The sequence below is a fragment of the Megascapheus bottae genome, chromosome X, assembly GCF_031878675.1.
Source record: "Megascapheus bottae isolate mThoBot1 chromosome X, mThoBot2.hap1, whole genome shotgun sequence".
In the NCBI taxonomy this organism is placed as follows: Eukaryota; Metazoa; Chordata; class Mammalia; order Rodentia; family Geomyidae; genus Megascapheus; species Megascapheus bottae.
In genome coordinates, this window is record NC_143547.1 from 2,960,141 (window position 1) to 2,979,518 (window position 19,378).

Here is a 19,378-nt window from a genome sequence, read left to right on the forward strand (position 1 = left end):
TAGGAACTCTTATCTCCAAATAACCGACAAAACCCTAGAAGTGAAGGTGTTACCCAAGTGGTAGAATGCCAGAAAAATCTGAGCATGAGGCCTGAACACTGAGGCCAGTCCCCAATGCCAGGGAAAAAGTAAAATAAAAATAAATGATAAAATACGTGTACTTCACAAAATATTGAAAATTCACAAGGATTTCTACATTATTATGTGTATGCTTATTTCCATATAAAAAGTTATGAGCTTCTGAGATGCTACCTCTTGCCACTACTGTTCTAAATTTAGAGATGACAGAGGCAGCAGTAGCAATTAAAGGAAAAAAAAGTTTAATTTAGAAAAATTCGACTACGTTCATTTTTATTTACCTGTGCTTTGTCCGTGTGTGTATTTGTTTTTATTACTGTAATAGCATCCTATGATTGTGTTCTTATAAGATCTGTTTATTTCCATGTTACCTAAACTTTAAAAATTAATTTCAAGTCCCTACTGTTGGAACTCGGCGAGAGAATACATCAAGAAAATGGCAGCATAACAAACATAGGTGGTCAGGAGGTGAGGTGGGGCAGTTGGATCCTTGGCTCCACTTTCCAGGGCCGGGCCTTCCTGGTTCTGGCTTTTCCCCTGGCTTTCAAAGGTCTGGCTTCCAGGCCCCGCCTCCAAGGCCTGCCTCCCAAGGCCCCGCCTTCAAAGCCCGCCTCCCAAGGCTCCGCCTCCTCCCAAGGTCCCGCCCCAGCCGGTCGCCATGTTGTTCCCTCTGCCCTGGACGGGAACCACTGTAGCTGTAGCTTGGTAGTGTTGCGGCTGCCTTCTACCCGCCGAGGCTCCGGCGGTCTTTTTCCTTCGTCGCACCCAGGTGAGCAGGCCAGCCGCTCCCGGGGCGTCTTCCTTGAGGCCGAGAGGTGAGCTCAACTCGTAACTTCCCTCGGGGCTAGGCTGGGCTGGGAACCCTGGAAGAGTGCAGCCCGGGCTTCTAGCAGCCGGGGCTTTGGGGCGCGCTGGGCTAGTGCGGGCCTTCAGCTGTACGGGGTGGGGGGGGTGCTTTGTGGATCCCAGATTCCTATTCATGGACGGAGGAGGTAGGACCGGGTCCTACGTGCTTAGGCACACACCCAACGGCCCGGGAAGACTCCAACACACACGCACGCACCAGAGGGAAAAAAGAGAAGGAAAACGGTATTGAAGGGAAATCAAGTCGCAGGCACTTGGGAAGAAGAGGACAGACAGACACCCAGAGGGACAGCTAATGCAGCCATCTGGTTCGATACCAGCCTTTCCATTAAGCATACTGGGAAGGGACGCATACTCCCAAACTCCAGGGAAAGCAAACGCGCTCCTGTCGATTTTGATGACCTCTGACATCCTACCTAGCTGAAAGTTTGTTTAACATCTCGTGACCTGGCGGGTGAAGAGCTTGGAATGTAAAGCCACTTCTAGGGGGATGCAGGCGGTTTAGGTCAGTATCTGATTTAGACACTGGCTAAGGTTTCAGGATTGCATTCTTTTCTTTCTTCCAACTTAGTAAGCAGAAAGGCAAGATGAGAATTTTAAGTGCTAACCAATGGTTGGTGGAGATATATTTTTAAGTGATGACACATCCCGTGATCATAGTTCTTTTGAGGAATAACTTTGCTAAAGTTTCCACATGACCACTATCGTTTTCGTGGGATTTCGGTCTCCTCATAAAATGGATAGAATTTGATGTTTTTCTTTCTTTTAATGTGTTCCCCTTCTGTCTTTCACCAGTAGTGGAAAATCCCACTCAGAAGCTGTCCAGGGGTGCCAAACTAGACTTCAAGAAAATCCAGAGCTCTTTAGTTAGGAATTTTTTTCCCCTCATGCTGAGGCTTTAACTCAGGGTCTTGCATTTGAAGTGTTCATTCACAGCCAAATCCCCAACCCTCAGATAGGACATTTTTAGAAGTCTAATTTTAGTTTGTCTTTTAGAAGTTTATATGCAAGTTAGTCACTAGTACTGTTGAACACCTCTCAGAGTTTCATATCTAATTGTGGCAATCTGGTGCTTTCAGTAGTTTTGTATACCTTGTGGTAAACTTTCTTGCTTATGCTAAGAACATTTATAGTTTGGGGGTTGGTTTATTTTGGAGTCTTTCTGTTATTTCAGGAAATTTTTAGTTTATTATATGGAAGGTTAGATTAGACTAGGAAAAGCAAAATAAAATGTTCTTTTCTCAAAGACCAGGGAAATATTTCCAACTTCTTTTTATTTCTCTATCTCAAATATTTCCATCTAGATTACTGTATTTGGGAGGCCTGAAGGGAAGTTTCTTTGTCTAGATATTACCTTCTTTGTGCCAGTCCTGGGACTTGAACTCAGGACCTGGGCAAAGTGTCTCTGCTTTTTTGCTTAAGGCTAGTGCTCTACCATTGAAGCCACAGCTCCACTTCCAACTTTTTGGTCGTTAATTGAAGAGTCTCATACACTTTACTGCTAGGACTAGCTTTGAACTGCAATCCTCAGATTTCTGTCTGCTGAGTAATTAGAATTACAGGCGTGAGCCTCTGGCATCCAGCTAGAAATTATTTTTTAACCTCACTTGATTTCTTTCCTACTTTTATTAGGATCGCAGTGATATAATTATAATATTTTATTATATATTATTATAGCTCCATTTTACAGATGAGGAATTTGGTGGAAGGATATGACTTTCCCAAGGTTACACACATAGTAAGAGAACACAGGAGGTTTTCAAGGCAGGTTTATATGACACTAGTTCTAATTCTTAACCAGGGGACAGTTTTTCTCCTTGCCCCTTTGGGATGAGCAGGGGAGGTGCCGTTGGCCTCTACTACATGGAGGCAGGGAGTACTAAACATCCCATAGCCTATGACATTATCCTTCCTCCTAAGGAGTTATTTGGCTTAAAATATTGCTAAGTGTTGGGATTGAGAAACCAGGGCCCACATTTCCACTGTTTCTGTAGTTCTTCAAGCTTATTGTCATTTTACTCTCTAGGAAAATGATTTTATTATTTTTAAAGCAAGCTGGGGAAATTCTCTCCATTAAGAGTCATGTGCAATGGAAAGATGAAGGAGTAGAAGATGGTATGTGCCTAGTGGCTCACACCTGCAATCCTTGAAGACTAGGATCTGAGAATCACGGAAGCTAGCTAGAGCAGAAAAGTCCTTGAGACTTTTTTTTTTTGGTCATTTGTTGGGCTTGAACTCTGGGCCTCAACCGCTTTGAGCCACAGCACCACTTCTGGTTTTCTAGTGGTTAATTGCAGATGAGAGTCTCATAAACTTTTTTTTTTTACTGGTGGGCTTGAACTCTGGGCCTGGGTGTTGTCCCTGAGCTCTTCAGCTCAAGGCTAGCGCTCAACTCCTTGATCCACAGTGCCATTTCCAGTTTCCTGGTGGTTAATTGAAGATAAAAGTCTCACAGACTTGTGCCTGGGGTGGCTTTGAACCATGATCCTCAGATCTCAGCTTCCTGAATAGCTAGGATTACAGGAATGAGCCACCAGAGCCTCTCCTGAGACTCTTACCTTCAATTAACCAGCAAAAATCTGGACGAGGCTGTGGCTTAAATGGTGGGGCTGCAGCCTTGAGTGGAAAAAGCCAAGTCTAGATCCTGAGTTCAAACTGTAGTACTAGCATACACACACACACACACACACAGATAAGAAAGCAAATTTCTGATAGCTGCATCTGTGTTGTATTTTAAGTCAAAAGGGCCAAAAATAATTTGAGAGGTAATGGGACTGGCATCAGTGGCTTTAGTGGATTCTGTTTTTCTATTATTCCAATTATCTGAGCACCCTGTCCAGCACAGATCTAAAAGTGCCACAAGACTGAGAGCATTGAGGCAGCCTCAACCATCCGGAGGCTTGTATTGCAATCACTGTCATCAGGTTCTGACGTCATTCAGGAACAGAATTTATTGCCTAGACTACTTAAGAACAGAGGTCAGGGGTTTGTTAAGAAAACAAAACACCTTGACATCCAGCATAGAAATACCTATGTCATACAATTTACTATGGGCAGGCTAAGGTGAAATGGGAAAAAGTTGATAGATTATAACTTTGTACAGTTGACCATTTGTGACCATTTATAAGAACCAAGTACAGAAGCCTTTTTTTCTTTTATTTAGTGCTGGTCCTGGGGTTTGAACTCAGGGCTTAGGCACTGTCTCTGGGCTTTTTTGCTTAAGGCTAGCATTCTTGCTACTTGAAACCATAGCTCACTTCTGATGTTTTGGTAGGTAATTGGAGATGAGTCTTTTTCCTGCCTGAGCTAGCTTCAAACTAAGATCCTCCGATCTCAGCCTCCTGAGTAGCTAGGATTAGTCATGAGCTACTAATGTGTCTGGCCTTATTTTTCTTTTTTGAGACAGGGTCTGCATTTGTAATCTTCCTGCCTCAAGAAGCCCTTCTTATTGGTCATAAAATTCTTCCTTATATTTAGCTTCAGTAGATAATGCATATGTATGTGTTGTGTCTTTGAAATCATGCAAAAAAGTAAATGATGCCAATCTAAAAAAAAAGCTTTTGCATAATTTTCTTTTTGGTGTCTTCCAGCTTGTTTTCCCCATGCCTAAGGCCAGGCATTTGGGAAAAAATGTACTGTTTCATTCTGGTGCCAGTAATAACTGTTAGGTAAACCTTAGGAGTAGTTGAGTGAGAGAAATCCAAAGGCGTTGGCTCTCTTTAGGCATTCTTTCCTGGGAAAGTGTTACTTAAGTAGTTAGTTAATAGAGTATCTTTTTCTGAGTAGTTTTGGTTTTCAATTTAAGCCCAGTATCTTCTTTGCTAAAAGTGAATTTCTCTGCCTTTTATCATGAGTTGTCCACTGTAGGCAGGAGCAAGTATGCTGAATTACACACCTGGAAAGGATTGTTGTCACATGGGACCTAACAAAAAGCATATGTTTTATGTGGGAAAGGTCACGAGGAATTGGTGCCAGAGGGCTCTTGCTCAATTGCTGCTCTGGCCAAGTTAGGTCACCACATTTCTTTCTTTGTAAAATGAGAAGATGGTTGTACATCATAATGTCTATAAGCATTTTGGCCCCAAACAGGGACAGTAAATTTTGTCCCTCACAAATTCTTGGGTAAGCAGCAAGGGAAAATAAGCATATTATTGGCAGATGTTTGGGCAATATGTCCAACTTGAAAGCCATCTAGATAATAAATTTGTTAGTTGAAACCAAACTTAAGAAAATAGAGCTTGTGACTAAGTAGGTCATACAGACACCATTTATTAAGGATTTTTCAGGGAGGGGTGGAAGTGAACTCACCAAAAAAAAAAAAGAAAAGAAAATCCACCGCTGGGAGTTTGATGGGATGTTAGGCTAATAGAAGGCCTTGAGACTGAGGAGCCACCTAGATGTGTAGGTAGAGGGGAATGGAGGCCAGATTCACAGCTGTCCCAAGTATGTCTTTCCCTGGAACTTAGGGGTGCCTGGACTGGTAAGATAACTTGGAGGGAAAATTGGTTTCCCAATGTGACTCTTGTTATTGTACATGTTGTGAAGTCATGCTGTGGTATTTCCACATTCTGGATTTTTCCATTTTTGTTAATTTTTGACCATGAGGAGTTTGGGCTTAAGTGTTGTTGTAGAAAGGCAGCTAGATGTGGTTAATATCTGTAAGGTAACAGCTCTGTCTATAGGGATAGAGGAGTAATTTTTGAGAGAAAAAAAAAGATTGAGAAATGAAGCAGGCAGTTCAGGCTTCACATTCTGTGGACACAATTCTACTTTTGTCTTAGGTCTGATGTGTTATAAATGTATGCTGTTGTTTGACAAGGGATGAAGAAAAAGTATAGAAAAACTGTGCATTCGTTCCATGACCATATTCTTTAAGTGTGAGGGAAAGACTGTAAAACAGTATAAAGGAACTGAACTATTTTCATTCAAAGTTCTTTTGAATTGGATTAAATTTGGGGTTACAGAAACTAAGCTAACCTCCGGATTTGTTTCTTAATATATTTGTTTCTAGAACTTGCTATATATATATAACTAATGAATAAGTGCTCAAATGATTCTAAGTTCAAAAAAACTGAAAGTCATGTTTGGGGATGTAGCTTAGTAGTAGAGTGTTTGGTTAGCTTATGCAAAGGTCTGAGTTTGCTCCTTAGCTGTGCAGAGAATAATGTGTTAGCAATTATTGGATTAAGCTAGGTTCTGGTGGCTTATGCCTGTAATACTAGCTACTCAGGAAACTGAGATCTGAGGATCACAGTTCAAAGCCAGCCCAGGAAGGAAAGTTTTTAAGACCATTATCTCCAATGAACCACCAGAAAACCATATGTGGAGCTGTGGCTCAAACTGTTCGAATGCTGGTCTTGAGCATAAAGCATTTAGGGACAGCACGCAGGCCCTGAGTTGAGGCTCCATGATCCACCAAGAAGAGAAGGAAGGAAAAAGAAAGAAAGAAGGAAAGAGAATTGGGTTACTGTTTACAACTACATTACAGTGTAGTTGAAAATCCAAACAGAAAAACTGCTAGATGACCCCCCACATAGGTGAATGCAAAGTATCCTCTGGGATGGGTTGTAGTATTCTTAAATAAGATTTGGAAAATAGTTGTTTTGGAACAAATGGCTGCCACTGCCCTATTCTGCATTAACTTTATGCATAGTACTTGATTTTTATCATAGCCATCCTCAGAAGCCCAGTTTCATAACTCAATGTTGTCATTAAAGGGAATGTATGCAACCTAGTGTTGAAATTGTGAACTCCTTGGAGCATGGTGCTTTCCAAAGCATCTTCAAAGTGTCATCAAAAAAAATTTAAAATAGCCTGCACTGCCCCTGTGAGTTTGCCATAATGCGTTGGGGCAACTTAGCACACAGTTTCAGAACCACAGGAGTAGAAGTTGGTAATTTCCATGGTGGTTTATGTACTGCAGGGTTTAATGGTAAGAGAATAAGGCATCAAAGCTGATTTTCAATTGCATGCTCACTGGTGGCTCATGCTTGTAGTCTAAGCTCCCCAGGAAGGTATAATCTGAGGATCGCAGTTTGAGGCCAACCTGAGCATTAAAGTCCATTAGACACTTATCTACAATTTAACCAGCCTTTTTGTTCCCTACTTCTCTCCTTTCAGTGCTAGCGACCTTTTCCCTCGGGCTCCCCATTTCCCCCAGAGTTAATGGTGCAGTTTGAGGATGCTGACATTTTGGTTGCTGAGCTAAAGAGAACAGGGGCAAAGGAAGAGAACTGCAGCTCAAATTTCAGATGCTGACATTTTGGTTGTTGAGCTGAAAGGAGCAGGGGCAAAGGAAAAGAACCACAGATAAGGTTTCCTAAGCAAACTGGCTCTGCATCCCTACCAACCCTACTTTACTTCCTGTTTTCTCTCCCATTTGCTGCTGCATAGGAACATGAGGTCTTCTGGTGTGGCAAGATGGGGGTGGTCATAGAATCTACATCCTTTTGGAGGCTGCTCCAGCTTTCAACCCTGGCCCTCTTTGTGACCTCAGAGAAGTGCTTGTGAGCTGGTTAGCTCTTTCAGTTCTGTGGCAGAATCTCATTATCAGTTGTTTCTTTCAGCATTGGGTTTCTTTGCTGTCTCTATTGGACTGGCCCACTTGTTTTCCAGCTTAGGTTTGTTGCTCACTTGAACCTGCAGTTGTTCCTTCTTGGTGTCCTTTGTGGATGGTTCATTTGTTAGTCCTTGTCCGTTGTTTGCTGGGAGTGAGGATAACTAACTTTTGGCCTACATATTGAATTAGATCCAGGGAAGTTAATCTTTTTGTGAACTTCCAGCTTGTGAAGCATAGGTGATAATGTCCAACTTGGAAGTGATTTTAAGGTGTTGCATGCTAGGGACTTAATAAAAATTCAGTAGCTAATGGCTGCTAATATTAATATAACCCTAGACAATAGGTAAAATAGAGAAGGAAGTGAACACATTGCTTTGTGTGGTTAAACAAGGGAGGTAAGAGGGAGAGATTTTGTATTGGGGAAAAGAATTCACATGGTTTTAGATATGTTGAGTTTGAACTACCATCAGGGTACCAGATGGACACGAGAGTAAGAGAGGGTAGAGGGGGAGTTTAATGAGCATTGCTTTTTATAGCCCAAGAGACCCCAGTATGGGCAGAGATACTGACTTCAATCTTGCAAGATACCATCATTAAGAAAAGGGGAGCTAGTTGAAGAAAGCTTAAGGAGATGAGAGAAAATCAGTGTAGTCAGAGTAGTTTCATAAGATTCAATAAGCAACATTTTAAGTGATTCACTGTCAATCTGTTCAGATACAGGCAATAATGTATAAATAAAGTTCTGAGCCTTTATTTGTACATTGTAATATATAATGTAGACATATACGTTATTATACAATATATATATGGTATACAATGTATAAGAAATATACATACAATATACAGTATATAGTATATAATTTACAATAAATATACATTATACATATATACAATACACTGTGTACATTATAATACATTATAATATATAAATAAAGGTATCATTGGTGCCTTTAGCTAGATTTTTGGTATGGTACAAGACATTTTCCCACATGGACTTCCATTTCCTTAGAGGTTGTTGTTGTTTTTAAAGATTTCAGTGATTTTCTTGATTGTATTTTATATATACCCTTAGAATTTACTGTTTACTACCTGGGCCTCAGGTGCAAAGACTAGTGAAATGAAGTACTCAGAGAGATATTTTCCTTCTTTATTTATTCTTGGCTATGTGCACCTTAAGCATTTAGACAAGGAATGAGAAGACACCGTGGATTGATGCGTCATTTTACTCAGGTGACTTTTGCTGACATTCCAGGGAATGGAGGGATTTGGAACCTGTTTGCTCTAGAATGGAGTAGAATGATACCTTGACTTGAAACAGATAGGAGTGATGGGCGAAGTAGGTCTGAACTTGGAAAATATTTTTGTGAGAAAAGTCAGTTACAACAGATAAACGGAATTTATGGAGAATAATTTACTTGGAGCGTTTCAGTGTGAAGTGGTCACTACTATTTTGCAGCATGGTATTTGAGAGTGTCTAAAGTAGTTGTTACTATATTTTAAACATAATAGCTATATAGATAGATAAATACATAGACAGACAGACTGACTGACCGACCGACCTTACTAAAAATTTTTTTTTCCCTGTCAGTGGTGAGATTTGAACTCTGGGCTTGGGCGTTGTTCCTGAGCTCTTCAGCTCAAGGCTACTGCCCTACCACTTGAGCCACAATGCCACTTCTGGTTTTCTGGGGGTTCATTGGACATAAGAATCTCATGGACTTTAGTGCTCGGGCTGGCTTTGAACTGCGATCCTCAGATCTCAGCCTCCTGAGTAGCTATTTTACAGGTGTGACCCACCATGCCCCGCAGGAAATCCTTACTTCTTAATACAAGTTTTTCAGTTTCATGTCTGCTCTAAATTAGAGGTATTTTTTTTGCCAGTTCTGGGGCTTGAACTCAGGGCCTGGGCACTGCCCTTGGACACTTTTTTCTCAAGGCTAGTGCTCTGCCACTTGAGCCAGAGCACTACCTCCAGTTAAGTGAGCACTCTACTACTAGGGTACGCTCCTGGCCCCTAAGGTACTTAAGTTTCTTATATAACTTAAAGAGAGGTGTAAAAATCACATTCCTGAAGTGATAGCATTGACAATCAAATTTGGTCTATGTTTTGCTGCTTGAATAGATTTTCTAATATATATGGTCAAATCCATTCCTTTTGTTTTCTTTCTGAACTACCTAGCCATAATTCCCAGTGTTCCTTTCTTTCCTTTTCTCTTGAAACAGGGTCTACCTATATAGCTAGAAATTTGGAATCCTGCTTTAGCCTCCAGTGTGCTGGGATTATAGGTGCAAGCTACTACACTGGCTCCTCAGTGTTCCTATCTGATATTTTTTTTTATTGATTTCATCTTTCAAGGTAGAGTCTTAAACTTTCTCCACTCTTTTATTGTCAATGACCATCTTTAGTTCCTTATTCCACATAGATTCATGCAGACCTTAAATCAAATAAAACACCTTTACTTCCTGAGATTAGCAGTTTCCTGTGAGTAAGGCTGTTTACTGAACTGTCACAGTTTGTGGTCAATGGTGTAATGTAACCAAGTTCCATGGGTGAGGAAAAACAGGGGATGTATTGATGCTCAATGAAGATGATAGGTATGTGATACGCAAACGGATCACTTGTAACATAGAAATGATACAGACATGAATTGATCATTGGAAGGGTGAGTGGTTCCAATCTTATGCAGCCTGGTGCTGGTGGCTCACTTAGGAGGCTGAAACCTGAAGGAAGAAGTTTCCAAGCCAGATAGAGCATAACAGTCTGTGAGACTCCGGCTGGAGGTTCAAATGCTAGAATACTCTGGAGGTCTACTCTCCCTTTGGCAGACTATTAGAAGACTATATTTTTTAATGTTTGCCAGCTTCCTGTTGGAATCAATAAATTATACTTATTTTAAAGTGGTGTTTTTAAAAATAAACTTACAAATAGGAATCAATTTCTTTTGTTCCCACTCATGTATTTAAATAGATCTCAAAAATAGAATGGAGAAAGGGCTGATAGAAAAACAAAGAAATATAAGTGCAGAAAGTACAATAGAATAATAGAAAAGAAGAAAAGAGGGAAGAATTTATTTTAGTATTTGCCCCTCACTATGCAGAGCATTGTATAAGATCCTCCATTGGAAAAGGGTCATTAGTTGTTATGTGAGGCCCTGTCAGGGAACTGAACTGTAATTAGGAAACAGATACATATGTAAATGAGAGTAAACAGAGCACTTAAGCAGCTCAAGAGTTTATAATAGTAGTGGGAATGACAGTGAGTGCTAAGTAAACAAAGGATAGGTTCCAGGGTAGCCATTGAAGGCTTCTTGCACCAAATGAATTGAACTTGGTCTCCTTGTGGCTTGGATTTTTATAGCCATCTGGTTAGGGAAGGGAGGTCTCAGCACAAACAAAGACATGTGATCAGCAAATATAGAGATGTTTGGGTAAACATGTTGAATTATAGGGATGTAATTGGGATAAATTTGAGGCTTAGGTTGGCTAGCTCTTTGTCACACTCAGAATCTTGTTTAATAAAAATACTGACGAATTAAATTGACTTAGGTACTGGCAAAAATGGTAGCAATGAGATCTATAACCAGTATGAGATGTTTAGTCTATATATTCATATTAATTACTTATTGATGCTTGTATCCTGATGCTTTATATTCTCCACCTTGTTTTATTTAGTTGTTGACTTTAATATCTATATGTGTGCTGCATGTTGGCACACATTCATATAAAAACTTGTACAGGAATATTCGTAACTACTTAAGTCATACTAGCCAAAAGTGGAAAAAGCAACCCAAGTGACACTATTAAGTTAGTGTATCTGTTGGTCATATATACAAATTCCAGGATGGAGAAGGCTCGGCCTGTGGAAACATTCGTGTATAATAGGGGACAGACTTGCATGCTTTTCATTGTTTCTCTCAGTTGCCTGCCCAGTTTGGTAAGTTTGTGTGGCCTGTGAATGATGTTATCAGTATCTAAATGGCTTTGTCTGAAAAAGAAGTTTCCCACTGGCAGTTGAATAGGATGCCACTAACAGAGTAAGGAGATCATTTACAGTTCTAGTTATGTACATCTAGTTCTAGTTCTAGGGTGTCTGCGTATGTATGGTGTGTACATATGCATGCATATATATATATATATATGTCTATGAATATATTCTCACATACCATAATCACTATTTCTTTTTTATTCGCCAGTCCTGTGGCTTGAACTCAGGGCCTGGGCACTGTCCTTGAACTTTCTCAAGGCTAGTACTCTACCACTTGGGCCACAGTACCACTTCTGGCTTTTTCTGGGTATGTGGTAACCAAGGAACTGAACCTAGAGCTTCATGCATACTAGGCAAGCACTCTACCGCTTGGCCAAACCCCCGGTCCCCAGTGGATTTTCAGTCACCAACTTGAGTAGCCATCACTGCTGTCTAATTCCAGAATTCCTTAATCCACCAAAAGAACCCAAGGAAATGTTAAGTAAAAAAGACAGTAGCAAACCTTGCCAAAATTTTTCTATCTTTGCAATTTTGACGGGTATTCTTCATTTACCTTGCTTCCTTCACTTGCAACCATATTTCTATTGAATCTGGACTTGCCCATTAGGCTCCTTCCTGTCTTCTGATTTCTCCCCCTTTCTTGCTGAGCTTTGCCTGGTTAAATTCCCCTCTCTTCGGCTGGTGAGGACTGGGTCCTAAGGTTACCATGTGGTTAAGCCAATCATTGAGACACATCGCATTGGCAAGCTACATACGGTCTCTCATTCTCTTATTAGCAAGGTGTAACACAACCCAGTTTCCCTTTGGTGTTGGCAAGTCTCACCTGGTCCTACTGCAGCTTAGCAGGTGAAATAACTGGTTTCTGTTTACAGGATCATGTGTGCAACGTAAGTCCCCACACATAGCTCCATGAGATAGTGGCATATGTGCAAAATCTAGGTCTAATTAAGGGAATGAAGTTTGCACATTGTACTTCTCACTGGGGGAGGTGCTGAGTAGAGTCCCTGCACTATTTTAAGTTCTTTGGTTTTGGATGAATAGTTAGACTATTCTGTGTGCCTCTCATTTTGTAGCATTTGCCACCAGGGGTGTGACATAGGTGGTTTTGGGTGTGATGTCACTCTCAGGGTGGGGCTATTTGTGTGTGTGTGTGTGTGTGTGTGTGATTTGCATCCTTAGTGTCTGACACATAAGTACCACTCACTACATACTTGTTGTAAAACTGCTTTCCTACCTGTTCTATGGAACACTACGTTTCTGTGGAGAAGTCAAAAACATTTGACACTTCATTGAAAACATTTTATATTATTTATGCTCTACTAAAATACCAGTACACTCAAAGGGTGCCTTCTTTTTTATATTGGCAGATTAGATCACTTGTCCCTATTTGGTTCTTAAAATAAAGCAAACAGCTGCAAAGGCTGTTACTGTCTCGAACTATTTATTTTTACTATGCTTGCAACAACTGTAAGGCTCATAGAAACAAATGCAAAAACCATAGCGATTTTAGTAACCCAGTGGGTGAAGGGCCTGGGTTTTAGAATCATTCTACCACATTCATATCCTACTCCCAACTCTTACTGGTTGTGTGATCTTCAAAAAGTTACGCCACTTCCCTTGAGTCTGTATCCTCATCTATAATGTAGGACTAATAAGAAACATATTAGTGTTAGCTGCTTTTGTTATTTTACGCATAACTCTAAAAGTTAACATTTTGCCAGGTACCAGTGGGCTCACACCTATAATCCTAGCTACTTAGAAAGCTGAGAACCTGAGAATGAAGGTGATAAGCCAACTAGGGCATACAAATTCAAGAGATTCTTATTGCCCTAACCAGTAAAATGCTAGAAGTGGAGGTGTGCCTCACATGGTAAAACATCTGTCTTAGAAGTGTGAGTCTGTGACATATGAGTGGCTGGGGGTTGAAATTTTTAGAGAGAGAAAGAGTCCTTGTAGTTTAGCACAATCCACATAGGCATCACTGGAAATTAAGTTTGATCTTTTAGCTGTCTTATGTAGGGATTGCATGTAATTTGTTCTGCCTATAGCTCTTGCTAAACAGTTTGATATAAAACTAATGGCCATGAAAAGAACGTCTGTAAAGCTTCCAATAACGATTGCTTCATGTTTTCAGTTCACAGAAACTTCCCTTTCTCCTTTAGTAAGCCTGGCACTGTAATGAAACACTTATATCCTGTCTTCTGATTGAATCTTTCCAGAAACTATAGGAGATAAGTTCTGTTGCTCCTGTTCAAGATGTTAAGTAGCTTGACCACCCACAGGATGCACTCTAAACGTTAGTACCAGGAACAAGTTCTTTCTGACTGTTCTTATTGACCTCAGGGGTTTTATTTTGCCCTGGATGCCCAGAAGCTTAAACTGCATCACATTGATGCCGCTCCCTCGCTGCATGGCCCCTCTGTTTTTCTTTGTTTATGCTATCCATTTCATTCTCTGGAATATGACTTCTTCTCAGTCACTCAAAATATTTGCAAGTTTTGAAGAATTTATAAAGTATTATCTTGTTGTAGTTTCAATTTTAATATATTTTTGCTATGCCAGTTATTGGGGGGAGTTCATGTTACTTCACACATTTCACACTTTATTCCAATCAATTTTATTTCCTGTGTCACACTCCCTCCTTTCTTCCTCCTAAGAAATAGCTTTCCAACAGGTTTCCTTGTTCTATTTTATTTTATTTTTGTGGGTTATGGGGCTTCAACCCTGGGCCTGGGCGTTTTCCCTGAGCTCTTCAGCTTAAGGCTACCACTCTGCCCCTGGAGTCACAGCCCCACTTTCCATTTTCTAGTGATTAATTGGAGATGAGTCTCTTGGTCTTTTGTACCTGGATTGGCTTTGAACCGTGATCCTCAGATCTCAGCCTTCTGTGTAGCTAGGATTACAGGTGTGAGCCACTGCGCCTATTTTATTCTTTTCTTGATACATATTTTATAGTTATCTTTGTGTGTGAGACTTAATAAAGGATGGTGAGCAGATATACTTTTTTTTCCAGTCCTAGGCTTGAACTCGGCCTAGGCATTGTCCCTAAGCTTCTTTTGCTTAAGGCTAGTACTCTACCACTTGAGCCACAGCACCACATCTGGTACTGAGGAATTGAACCCAGGGCTTCATGCATGCTAGGCAAGCACTCTGCTACTAAACCACGTTTCCAGCCTGCAAATATACTTTTTCTTAAAATAAAGAGTCTGGATTATTGTGTGAGCATTTTGCCTAGCAAGGTTTAAAGCCCTCGATGAAATACCCGGTACCTAAAAAAAAAGAAAATCTGGATGATAATAGATGTCAAATATTTCTTTCATATCTTAGATCTTGTTGTCACTCTTAAAATTATGAAAATAAATGTGTATCACAAATGTGAATTTTCCACTGTTTTCTTTCTCTTTGCAGATTAATGATGCCTGAACTGAGCTGTTAAGGTAAGGTTTAGGAGTTGTGTATTATTTTCTTTTCAGACTTAACTTGAGTTTAGTTATATTATGCAATTTTTAACTTTAGTGGAGGTTATTGTCTTTGAACAGTCATTCTAAACTGGGATTTAAGAGATTTAAAAATATATTCTTTTTTTTTTGCCAGTCCTGGGGCTTGAGCTCAGGGCCTGAGCACTGTCCTTGGACTTTCTCAAGGCTAGAGCTCTACCACTTGAGCCTCAGCACCACTTCCGGCTTTTTTCTATGTATGTGGTACCGAGGAATCGAACCGGGGTCTTCATGCATGCTAGGCAAGCACTTTAACCACTAGGCCAAACTCCCGGCCCCTAAAAATATATTCTTAGTTAAAATTTTAGATTAATATAGTAAGATATTTTATCATCATTGTAATTTTATTAATGTATATATTGAACAAAATTGGCTAAGTGTATGTTTATTAGTGGGAATTAAAATAAATCTGTATATTTATACTGTGATGTTTGTATATAACTCTTGAGATAGAATCAAAATGCTAGTAATGTATATATTATTTTAACAAATAGGAAGATGTGGGGGTCCCAAAACTTTAGGTTGGAAATATTTTAATTTTTTTTCCTGCCAGGTCCTGGAGGCTCATGCCTGTAAATTCTAGCTACTCAGGAGGTTGAAATCTGAGGATCACGATTCAAAGCCAACACAGGTAGGAAAGTCTATGAGACTCTTATCTCCGATTAACCACCTGCAAACTGGAAGTAGCACTGTGACTCAAAGTAGTAGAGTGATAGCCTTGAGCAAAAAGCTCAGGTACAGCACCCAGGCCCTGAGTTAAGGTCTCACAACTGACAAAAAAGATTATTCCTGGTGTGAGGGCTTTGTGTACCCCAAATTTCTTTGGTCAGAATAATGACAGAAAGTAGGAAACCCTGTATTATTTTGAAAAAAAATAATCAAAGTGACCTAAAATTCTAACATAAAATCTCAAGGAATTCTTAAAACTTAATTTGGTAGATGTTTGTAACCACTAGCAACTAAACCATATACTAGCAATTAAGTATATATAACTACATATGCTGTACTTTTCATGATATATAGCATGGGAGATTGGTTTACACCAACATCATCACAAATACGTGAATAATTAATTGCACTATGATGACTACAACATCACTAGGTCATAAGAATTATTCAGTTCTTTTATAGTCTTTGGGCCCAACATTATGTGTATATATAATATATATTATATATAATATATATACATTTATATATTTGGTGTGATGGTAAGTCATTTGTTATGTGGCACTAGTTTTTTTTGGGTCCTCTTTCATTGTTATTTAAGCAAGCTTTCAAAAAAATTAAACAAACTGATTTAGAAAATTGCTGCCTATATTATAAAATTAAGAAGGTTGAGGTTTTTACCCTCTAAGGTGAACGTAGTCAGAGCATTGACGGAACATCACCTTTGACATAAGTGGGGCTATATTTAAATGAGCTAAAATTGTGTAAATGGGATTGAGGTGTAGCTCAATGGTAGGTTGTGTGCTTAATAATGCACAGAACCCTGTGTTTAATCCCTAACATCAGAAAATAAACTATGGTTCCTCCCATCAACCACATGTAATGATTGTCATGGTGAATGCTTCCTTCATTTTATAAAATTCTCTTTTGAAGTTTATTTTCCCTTAGAAATTTTAGTATACTTAAAATTTTTAATGATGAAATAAAGATTAAATGATAAAGTTTGATTCAAAATAACTGGGGACAAAGAAGAATGAAGGTTTTACAGAAGAATCAGGATTTACCAAACACTGATAATTGGTAAAGCTGGGATTAGGGTTCATGGGTGCTCAGAAGTTTTGGATATATGTTGGAAATTTTCCATAATAAAAATGTAGAACAAAAGCATTAATTAGGAATAGTGCTCTCATTGGTACTTATAAGTAGCTGTCTTTCAAAAGGCACGAGCAATTTCACTCCCACAAGGCTGGTTCCTGGAGTATAGGAAAGTTTAATCCTATCCCCGGACTTCCTTTAAAGATGTAGTAGCCCATAAGCATCCACGATCTTCTTCATTCTACTCAAAACTGTACAGGCTCATATGCGTTAAGATTTGGAGCTGCCTAAATGAGTTTTGTGAGTGCAGAGTGCTAGATTATTGAAAGATTCCATTACTACCAACAATAATTTTAGCAACTCAAAAATAGTGCTCCTAATGAAGAAAAACTCCATTTACTCAATGGTTGGGTTATTTCATTTCACACCCTGCTCAATGAGTTTCTAGAAGTCTCTGAATTTTCTGCTTAACTTTGCCTTTGTTGAAGAGAGAAGGGGAAGCGGTAGTAGAGAAAAATCCCTAGCACAAGGAGCCCAGGCTATGAGGGTTGTTTGAGATTGTTAATCTTGTGGACTTTGGTCTCCTAAACTAATGGCTGTGGGGAATGTTGTTTACTGGAAGAGCTTATCTCCAAGTGCTGGGATGGAGTGTAAATTTTGCTGTGCTAGCTGCAGTATTAGTGTTGATCTGTAAAAGGGAAAAGTAAGCCCCTACCAGTCCTTGACACACTGGGGAAGGATTGTCTGGCACGTGCCTAAGTGCTCAGTAAATGCCGATTCTTGTTATCTAGGTCTTCCCTTTGCAAAAAGGAATATGCTGTTTTGTTTTTTTTTTTTTTTTTTTGCCAGTCCTGGGCCTTGAACTCAGGGACTGGGCACGGTCCTTGGGCTTTCTCAAGGCTAGAGCTCTACCACTTGAGCCACAGCACCACTTTTGGCTTTTTTTCTATGTATGTGGTACCGAGGAATCGAACCCAGGTCTTCGTGCAAGCTAGGCAAGCACTCTACCACTAGGTTAAATTCCTAGCCCCAATCTATCTGTTTTATTTGACTTAAGTGTTTGTATACCTACAGTTATACACAGGACTGTTTGATGCAAAAGGATGTAATGGTACCTTTTTATTTTACAGGGTTTTGAAGTCAAAACTCGTAATAATGGCAGGAAAATCCTCACTTTTTAAAGTAATTCTCCTTGGAGATGGTGGAGTTGGGAAGAGTTCTCTTATGAACAGATATGTAACTAATAAGTTTGATGCCCAGCTCTTCCACACCATAGGTGTCGAGTTTTTAAATAAAGATTTAGAGGTGGATGGACATTTTGTGACCATGCAGATTTGGGACACAGCTGGTCAAGAGCGATTCCGAAGCCTGAGAACACCATTTTATAGAGGTTCTGACTGTTGCCTGCTTACTTTTAGTGTTGACGATACACAGAGCTTCCAGAACTTGAGCAACTGGAAGAAAGAATTCATTTATTATGCAGATGTAAAAGAGCCCGAAAGTTTTCCTTTTGTAATTTTGGGCAACAAAGTTGATATAAGCGAACGGCAGGTGTCTACAGAGGAAGCCCAAGCCTGGTGCAGAGACAACGGTGACTGTCCCTACTTTGAAACAAGTGCAAAGGATGCCACTAATGTTGCAGCAGCCTTTGAGGAGGCAGTTCGAAGAGTTCTAGCTACTGAGGATAGGTCAGATCACCTGATTCAGACAGACATGATCAATCTTCACAGAAAGCCTAAGCCAAGCTCATCTTGCTGTTGATTGTTAGAGATAGTCCAGACATTCTAACCAACTCTAAACATGAGGGTGGATAACTGAATTAGCATTTGCAGCAGTATTCATTTACTAATAAAATTAAACTAATGTCTATTGCTGCTTCGTTAATTGATGGGAGAAGGGACACATCCACTCTGGGGAAATCTATTTACTCAATAATGGCACCTTACACTTATAAATTGTAACGGTTGTCTGATGTTTCTTTAATTTAAATATGTTAGCACTAATGAAATGACCATGAATTTAATTGTAATTCAAACAAGTCTTGAATACTCTGAAAGTTATACATGGATTTTTCCCCCCAAAAAATGGAAAACTACTTTTATATGTGTATATTTTTATGTAATTAGCATTCTATTGTTGGTTCGGGGAAATAATTCCTAAAGCAATACATATTAAAGATCAAAATCTAATGTGTTCGTTTCATTGCCATTTTATTCATTTATGTCTGTTAGAGGAGTTTTAGCTTCTCACATCCATCCTATATAGCATTTGAATCCATCTTACAATTGTTCATTTATGTGCCACATATGCACTCACCCCATTCCTAACAGCTTGGAGGAAACTCTAAGGATTGTACTTTGTGAGAGGATAAATGAAGACAACTTTATTTGCTTAGGTATGTGTTTAGTATCTTCCTATCATTGAACATGCTCTCAAGCCTTCTCCCCCAAGCAAGGGCGTGACTGCAATAACCAGATTTAATGAATTAGTCATTCGAGAGGGGAGTCAAGTTCATATGCTGTACCACCAATGAGATTCCTATTGTACAGAGGCAAGTCAAAGCCTAAACTTCAGTGGGTGTGGGACAGTAGGGTTACTAAAGGACATACTAAGGAAGAAAGGAGAGCTAATTGT

General features: G+C 39.6%; 1 protein-coding gene across 2 annotated transcripts; it reads left to right on the forward strand.

The window, feature by feature from the left end:
- The first annotated feature begins 740 nt into the window (after positions 1 to 740).
- Positions 741 to 18,928, forward strand: Rab9a (RAB9A, member RAS oncogene family). 2 transcript variants are annotated; one of them, XM_090326281.1, is made up of 4 exons: positions 741 to 893; positions 14,895 to 14,923; positions 15,537 to 15,614; positions 17,875 to 18,928. In XM_090326281.1, the coding sequence occupies exon 4, from the start codon at positions 17,900 to 17,902 to the stop codon at positions 18,503 to 18,505; it is 606 nt and encodes a 201-aa protein (XP_090182407.1). In that variant the 5' UTR covers positions 741 to 893; positions 14,895 to 14,923; positions 15,537 to 15,614; positions 17,875 to 17,899; the 3' UTR covers positions 18,506 to 18,928. The 2 variants fall into 2 exon arrangements, with proteins under 2 accessions (XP_090182407.1, XP_090182408.1); XM_090326282.1 differs by having other exon boundaries at positions 741 to 847.
- Positions 18,929 to 19,378: the final 450 nt, after the last annotated feature.